The 7722-nt window shown below is 40.8% G+C and overlaps 2 protein-coding genes across 4 annotated transcripts; one reads left to right on the forward strand and one right to left on the reverse strand.

Annotated features, from left to right (window-relative positions):
* The first annotated feature begins 793 nt into the window (after positions 1-793).
* Positions 794-4405, forward strand: LOC106295041. 3 transcript variants are annotated; one of them, XM_013730803.1, is made up of 10 exons: positions 794-894; positions 1546-1770; positions 1872-2106; positions 2180-2361; positions 2443-2582; positions 2654-2831; positions 2916-3253; positions 3324-3553; positions 3625-3737; positions 3810-4405. In XM_013730803.1, exons 2-10 carry the CDS (start codon positions 1583-1585, stop codon positions 4288-4290), a joined length of 2085 nt encoding a protein of 694 aa, XP_013586257.1. In that variant the 5' UTR covers positions 794-894; positions 1546-1582; the 3' UTR covers positions 4291-4405. The 3 variants fall into 3 exon arrangements, with proteins under 3 accessions (XP_013586257.1, XP_013586256.1, XP_013586255.1); XM_013730801.1 differs by lacking the exon at positions 794-894 and adding an exon at positions 931-1361; XM_013730802.1 differs by lacking the exon at positions 794-894 and having other exon boundaries at positions 930-1770.
* Positions 4294-7254, reverse strand: LOC106295042 (chorismate synthase, chloroplastic-like). Its single transcript, XM_013730804.1, has 13 exons — positions 6881-7254; positions 6566-6716; positions 6400-6476; positions 6267-6325; positions 6022-6105; positions 5826-5918; positions 5618-5698; positions 5403-5534; positions 5211-5313; positions 5031-5125; positions 4878-4943; positions 4703-4787; positions 4294-4622 (listed from the first exon to the last, which is right to left on the reverse strand). The coding sequence occupies exons 1-13, from the start codon at positions 7017-7019 to the stop codon at positions 4486-4488; spliced, it is 1302 nt and encodes a 433-aa protein (XP_013586258.1). The 5' UTR covers positions 7020-7254; the 3' UTR covers positions 4294-4485.
* Positions 7255-7722: the final 468 nt, after the last annotated feature.

Consider the following 7722-nt stretch of genomic DNA (forward strand, 5'->3'; position numbering starts at 1 on the left):
CCTCAAATCACAGCTTCAGGAGGTGCTAACTCGTACCACCGGGATGACCTCGGGCCGAACACCGGTGCAGGGACGTAGAGCTTCGCCACTTTTCCCGACCAAAACCAAACCTCCGGTTGACTACTCCATCGGCTTGAATCTTGGAGCGTGATGGCCCTGAGGACCAGAGAACGTTCCTCCATCCTCCGCACTGTGAAAACTCTGCTCTGCCTGACTTACCTCCACGCTAGGATGTATATCTGTGATAAAGAAGGTGTCAGACTGGTTCACGCGCCGTCGTCATAAAGCACTCGTCGAAGATCTGAAAAGTAGAAAACTAGATCTGACAGGTACTTCGATCCTAAACGCCGACTCATCTCTTCTCGGTCGCACGGAAAGCCTCACCGTCTCTCCAACAAAACGTCGGGGACCGTCACCGTCGAGCGAACCACGTCTTCACGAGGGCTCGAGCTGGCTCAGAGAGACAAGCATATCGACTAGGGTTGACCAAAGAGGAGAAGAGCAAAGAGAAAAGAAGTAAAGAGGAAGAGATTCGCCTCCGGCACCACCGCAACGGCAGGCCGGAGCTAGGGTTTCAGATTAAGAGAGGCGGCTTCTGTGCTACGATGGAGAGAGAAGTTATTTTTTTGTGACCCTAGGAATGTAAGAGCATCCGCATCAGACGGCAGGCCGGAGCTAGGGTTTCAGATTAAGAGAGGCGGCTTCTGTGTTACGATGGAGAGAGAGAAATGTGGTTTTTTCTATAATGCTTCTATTCACTTTTCCCTCTTTAATCTGTCCAAAGTTAACTTCAAATGATATGTGAATTAAAAAGAGCCACAATTTATCTTTTACATTAATTAATTATTAATTTTAAATTGTTTTGGTTGCAGGTTTCATCATTTGTTTAAAAAGGTACAATTGTATTATTATGGAAAATATATGTTGTAAGTAGGTCAAAACGCTAGACGATGAATTATAGAATTTTTTTTACGCTATAAAGTGCAATTTTCCTTATGAGATGATCTAAATTCTAAGAACGTATAGGATTGTTGTCTGGTGAAGGTCGTTTGATCTAATCAGAGCCGTACAAATGTAACAAACGTGGCTTTATAGTAATGAAGCCACGTAATGCTGACGTGGTAGTGGTCGACGTATCTTCTTATCATTTCCTCGAACAGAAGAGACAAGAACCGATTGGGAGAGATTCTTACCGTCCCACTTTCTCCTCTTCTTTTGTCTGATAAACCCCAAATCAAGGCAGAATATCCAGAAAGAAAAAAAGAGCTCATAAACCCTAAAGTCTGAATAATAATTATAGAAACGAAACGATTATAGAATCTAGAAGAACGATCTGAAGCTTGAAGTTAGCTCATTTCTAGGTGGGTTCGTTGAGAAAACACCTTCTTCTTCTCGGTTTCACTTCACTAAGATTCTGTGTTCAAATTCCAAGTAAAGCGTTGATGTTGATGAAAGAAGGATCAGAAATAACATTGAGGGTCTCGAAAGTCAGTTTCTATTCCACTGTTCGTACAAAAGTAAGGATTTTTGCGTAATTGTTTGTAGGTGTTTAGACAAAACTGGGTGAGGAAATCTTGTAAGTATGTCGAGCAAAACACCACGGGATGTCCTAGAAGGTCTGGTCAAAGATACTTCGCTCAAATGGTTGCTTGGGAAGCAAACTTCTATGGATGATGAAATCGAGGAGATTGAGAATTCTCCTTCCGCTGGATCGAACTGGATACCTGAGCTTTCTCCAGTTGCAAACGTGGTTAACCGCAGGTGTTCAAAGTAAGATGATTTTGGTTTTGATGTTAATGTTAGAAAAAAAGCCAAAGCCCCTTTTGGTTTGGTTTCTGTATAGTGATGTGGAGACATTTGTTTTGTTGCAGAATACTTGGCGTCTCTGTAAACGAGCTGCAAGATAGTTTCAGACAGGAGGCGTCTGGATCTGTGAAGCAGCCTTCAATGTTTCCGCGCAACTTTCTAGAGTACTGCTGTTTCAGGGCACTTGCTCTCTCTGTGGGAGTCACAGGTCATCTAAGTGATAAGACGTTTCGGCGTTTAACTTTCGACATGATGGTTGCTTGGGAGGTCCCTTCCGCTGCTAGCCAGTCATTGCTCAGTGTAAGCCACTTTTGATCTCTTCCTTTTTGCGATCTCGGTTAGACAAGACCTGATCTGATCGTCATGGAAGCAGGTTGATGGGGATTCAACCGTCGGATTAGAAGCCTTTTCCCGGATTGCTCCAGCTGTTCCGATAATAGCTGATGTCATCATATGCGAAAACTTGTTTGGGGTGCTGCAGGCTTCTTCTTCTTCATCAAATGGTCTTCGGCTTCATTTCTCTGTTTATGACAAGTACTTGTATGGACTTGAAAGGTAAGTGAAAGCTTCCATCTTTAGGAAACACTTTTCATGGGAAAAAAAGTTAGTTTTTTTGAATCTGGGAGCAATGTGTAGAGCAATAAAGAAGATGAAGAGCCAGTCCGAGTCATCTCTCCTTTCTTATGTTCGATCAAAAGGAGAAAAGATTCTTGAGATCGACGGGACAGTTACTACACAACCAGTTCTTGAACATATTGGAATGTCTACATGGCCAGGTATGTTTTGTACGTGCGCAGCTCAAAGAGTGGTAATAATGATTATTGAATTTGGGTACTGTTAAATGCAGGTCGCTTGATTCTGACTGACCATGCTCTCTATTTTGAGGCTATAAAGGTTGTCTCTTTCGACACACCAAAGCGTTACAGCTTATCTGAAGATCTGAAACAAGTCATTAAACCCGAATTAACCGGTCCTTGGGGGACTCGGCTTTTCGACAAGGCAGTCTCTTACAAATCTATTTCCCTGTAAGGAATGACTCTGATCACGTCAATTAAGAAAAGCTCTGTTTTGTATCAGTTACATGTTTTCAATGGCTCTTGTTTTTATAGACCAGAACCGGTAGTAATGGAGTTCCCGGAGCTCAAGGGCCACACACGAAGAGATTACTGGCTAGCGATAATCCGGGAGGTGTTGTATGTTCACATGTACATGAACAAGTTCAAGATCGGCACCGGTGTGGCAAAAGATGAAGCCATCTCAAAAGCAGTGCTTGGCATTTTGCGCGTGCAAGCCATTCAAGAACTCGGTTTAACAAACCCAGTGCGTTACGAGAACCTTCTCCCCTTCAATCTCTGTGATCAGCTTCCTGGTGGAGATCATATTCTTCAGACGCTTGCAGAGATGTCGAGCTCGAGAGTGCTTGACCGGACAAACAAAGCCAAAGAAGGTAACCTTATTAATTACACACTCTTCCTGGTCTTACAGAATAGCATGTTGATAATTCTTGTTTTTAACAGGGACACTGTACTCTATCTCAGCCTCAGATATGGTTTCCCAGTTGGGTTTGGTGTTTGGAACAAGCCCAAGGAGTAGTCTTGTGGTAGGCGAAGTTGTGGTTGGAGATGTGAACCCATTGGAGAAAGCAGTTAGGCAATCAAGAAAGAACTATGAGAAAGTGGTTTTAGCGCAAGAGACAGTTAATGGAGTCAAAGTTGATGGAATCGACACCAATTTAGCTGTGATGAAGGTATAAACAAAGAGATTCTAACATTTTGCATATCCTCAACAGACTCTTGAGACTGTTTTTCTTTCTGGCAGGAGTTGCTACTTCCAGTAATGGAAATCGGGAACTGGCTTTTGTCGTTAGCGTATTGGGACGATCCAGTGAAGTCTTTTGTCTTGTGTCTCTTCTCAACGTTCATAATTTACAGGTAACATACTTTTAGTTTTGGTTTTTTTTGTTAGTCTAGTTACAATTCTCTGAAATGTAGTATATTGTTTAGGGGATGGGTTGGCTATGTTTTTGCGTTTGCGTCTCTCTTCATAGCGGGTTTCATACTTCTCACAAGATGTTTCAGCAAAAGAGAGAAAGTAATGATCGAGCTGAAAGTTATGGCCCCGGCTCCTATGAACACCATGGAACAGCTTTTAGCAGTTCAAAACGCTATTTCCCAGCTAGAACAGTTAGTCCAGGATGCAAACATTGTTCTCCTCAAGCTCCGAGCTTTACTACTCTCTCTTTTCCCACAGGCAAGTGAGAAGTTTGCGGTTGCAATAGTAGCCGCTTCGACTATGATGTTACTGTTGTCTTGGAACAGATTAATCATGGTGGTATTTCTTGAGCTGTTCACAAGATATTCACCTCCGCGGAGAGCAAGCACAGAGAGACTGATGCGGCGGCTTAGAGAGTGGTGGTTCAGCATTCCTGCCGCTCCTGTGATTCTCGAACAACAGAACAAAGATGATAACAAGAAAACCAAGTAGACGAACCAACTGTGTAACGTTTAATAGTGATGTAATTATTATAGAGAAAGTACTAAACAATGGTAAAATCATCTTGCAAAATTAACCATTTTATTCGTAGTAATAATCACACAACAAAAGTGAAGCCTCTCTTTTTGTCTCATCACTCTAAATCCTCTCGAGTTATGCTTACAAAGCAGCAGCATTTTGCGGCTGCTAAAGCTCGACAGGAGAAGCTGTCCGAAGAGGTTCCTGCAGCTCTGGATTTATTGGAAACAAATGGCACTGTGCGTATTGCGCCATCAATTGATCCACAAGAACTAAAGCCACCATCGCTTCCACCATCGGCACAGCTGCAAGAATAAAACCAGAATCAATAATACTGAGTGGTCAACGTAAAATCCATTCGATGGTTTCAGGTTTATATAGTAACCTCGTGGAACAACGCAGGGATCGTGACGTCCACGAGCAATCATCTCTGTTTCTTGCTTATCCCTGGTTACAGTGTTCTGCTTTCTCTGCACAATGGAAGGAGAAGGCCAGTGTATTAATTAATGATCATCAAACAAACAAACATGTTATTATAACGGTTTTCATCACAAACTTACTCCAATTGTAGATGTTGGTTTGAAGGCTACTCTCATGTTTATTATCTCACCGTTTGATATCCCTCCCTACGCAAATCCGACCAATACCAGCAAAATCTCTCAAGAGACAAGTAGTTCACTGACATATAAAACACACAAGACGCAACAACGAACCTGAATTCCACCGGATCGGTTTGTTTTTGTTCTTATTCTTCCGTTTTCATCGGTATAGAACTCATCATTGTGTTCAAGGCCAGTCAGAAAGGTACCTACGGGTTCATTGCGTATGATTCATTACTGCTCGAGAAGGGGTTTTTCGCTAACTGATCAAGAGCAAAGTTTAACTTTATATACCTGAGAAGCCACTACCAAACTCAAAGCCCTTTGTTGCAGGTAACGACATACAAGCTTTTGCCAGTTCTGCTTCAAGTTTGTCGAACACCGGCGTACCAAGCCCCTGCGCATAATAGTTTTAATGATCATTCGCCACGTTCATGACATCAAACGCACCGGTTAAACTATTTGAATGGAACAGTGTGTTCCTACACGTGGAGCATTCCGAACGATGCAGGTCACAACGCCACCGACCGAGTTCCCTTTAGTCCTGACAGCATCAATCGCAGCTATCATCTTTTCTGCATACTCTGGATTGGGGCACCTGACAATGTTGTTTTCTATCTGCAGGACAAACAAAATGAGGTTAAGAAAGTTACTAGAAGAACCTTAGGAAAATGATAGTGTTAAGTGTATGAAAGTCGCACCTGTTCGAGTGTCAGATTCTCGTGGTCTACCAAATCCTCTGGAAGTACAACTTGGTGGACTTGGGAGACATAGGCAAGAATCTGGAGAAACAAAAGAAAGACAGAGACAATCGTAACCTTTAGTCATGAACCAAACTTGAATTGGGTTAATGAGTCGAGACTCAAATCTGAAGGCAATGATGTTTGCAAACCCGGAAAGTAAACACACCTCAGTTCCTGCAAATTGCTTCAAGATTTTCTTGGCTAAAGCTCCAGGAGCAACTCTTCCTATGGTCTCTCTTGCTGATGATCTCCCACCACCCTTTAAAAGGACAGTTAAAAGTCAGTTGAGCCGAGTGATGCCTTCAAATTACATTAAAAACTTTACCAAAAAGGTAACATAAGAAAATTGAAATCAAAAGTACCTGTACAGATCTGACACCATACTTCATGTCATAAGTAGCATCAGCATGAGATGGCCTATAGGCAACTGACATCTCACTGTAATCCTGAAAATTCAATGAATCTCTCAGAGATTATAATCTACAGAAAAGAAAATCTCCAAGCTTTCTATTTTTAGGTGCTTTAGGCACTAACATAATAAAATTAAAAAAAAACGTTGTCATTCCTAATGCCAATATATGCATGGAAAGAGATGTGAGAAGCTTACAAGTCCTCTTTGATCAGTGTTTGGCACAAAGACATGGATAGGTGTTCCTGTCGTCATCCCTGCATTTTTACGGATGCCAGGAGTAAGAACAAGGGTAAGAAACCAAATCAAAGTCAATCAGTGAAAAGCACACCTTCGGAGACTCCAGAAGATATCCGGCAAGTATCAGTCTCTTTTCTAGGAGTCGTGATCCGGCTCTGACCGGGTCTCCTGATAAAGCAAAACCAAATGGATCAGTTTCAGAAACATAGAGCTTTCTTCCTCAAAAAAAAAAAAAAAAAAAAGAAAAAGCTACCTACCTCCTATCAAGATCGAATTGCAAATCAGATTCAGAGAGTGGAATCCGAGGAGGACATCCGTCGATTATACAGCCAACGCCTCCTCCATGAGATTCTCCAAAGGTGGAAACTCGAAAGTGAGTCCCGTATGAGCTTCCAGTAGCTTGTATCTCTGCCAATTTAGAGAAGCCAAAACTCATAAAGCTTATTACTTTGAATCAATTTTAAAAAAAAAATAATAAATAAATAAACTAAAAGCAACGTGGGTTTCCCTAAAGGTTCAAACTTCAACAATACAGGCAAGTCTTGACGGGGGTTCGTAGATTGAAAACTCACGGAGGTTCTTCTTGGGTTGGGTTCGGATTGAGATCTGAACCGCGGGAGATGAGAGACGACGGATGTCCGGAGACAGAGGAGAAGAAGAACCGGGTTTGGTGGATCCGAGAATGGATTTGGAGGTGAGAGAAGACGCCATGATGAGGATCGAAGCAGAAGAAAGACGAATGAGAGAGAAAGGTTAAAAAGGAGGAGTTGGTGAGGGAGGGGGTTGGTGGCTAATGCCTCGAAAGTATTGTAATGGCCTTTTTTGTGGTCTTCTTCCCTCTGCAAATCCAATCCTCCACCTACCAACACTAACCCAGACGACATGAACCAAACTACCAAACCCATTAAAATCAATTTTCTTTTTGTTCAAATCTCAAAAATGAATCAATTCTGAAACCGAACAGAATCAAACCATGATAAGTTTTGGTTATCTTCGGTTCTGGTTTATTTTCCAACTCCAGCTAAAATTGCAACCATAGTACAACTTCTATAAATTAATACTCCATAACTTAATAATTTTTATAAATTAATAAATTTCACTGGTACCAACTTGAGTCGATTCAAAATTTGACACAAATCGATAAAATAGTAAGATAATATTTTTAAAAAAATTCTATATAAATATATGGTCCCATTAAAATTATAAATTAATAATTTATATGTATACATATTTATATAAGTAAGAATCTATTATTATATTGTTTGTTTTATATTCATAATAAAATTATTTTAATATTTTCTTAACACTTAATATATTTTTGAAGAGATTTAGTAAAATTATATCTAAAACCACATTTAAGTTCTACATAAAATAATATAATAAAATTAATATAAATGTCAAATTTCAAAAAATA

Source organism: Brassica oleracea, chromosome C5, assembly GCF_000695525.1.
Source record: "Brassica oleracea var. oleracea cultivar TO1000 chromosome C5, BOL, whole genome shotgun sequence".
Classification (NCBI taxonomy): Eukaryota; Viridiplantae; Streptophyta; class Magnoliopsida; order Brassicales; family Brassicaceae; genus Brassica; species Brassica oleracea.

Coding starts and splice junctions, on each gene's coding strand:
- LOC106295041 (XM_013730803.1), top strand. CDS start 1,583: ATGTCGAGCAAAACACCACGGGATGTCCTAGAAGGTCTGGTCAAAGAT. Junction 2,362..2,442: donor TACTTGTATGGACTTGAAAG/GTAAGTGAAAGC, acceptor AGCAATGTGTAG/AGCAATAAAGAAGATGAAGA. Junction 3,254..3,323: donor GACAAACAAAGCCAAAGAAG/GTAACCTTATTA, acceptor TGTTTTTAACAG/GGACACTGTACTCTATCTCA.
- LOC106295042 (XM_013730804.1), bottom strand. CDS start 7,019: ATGGCGTCTTCTCTCACCTCCAAATCCATTCTCGGATCCACCAAACCC. Junction 5,699..5,825: donor AGCAATTTGCAGGAACTGAG/GTGTGTTTACTT, acceptor TTGTTTCTCCAG/ATTCTTGCCTATGTCTCCCA. Junction 4,788..4,877: donor AACCAACATCTACAATTGGA/GTAAGTTTGTGA, acceptor TCCATTGTGCAG/AGAAAGCAGAACACTGTAAC.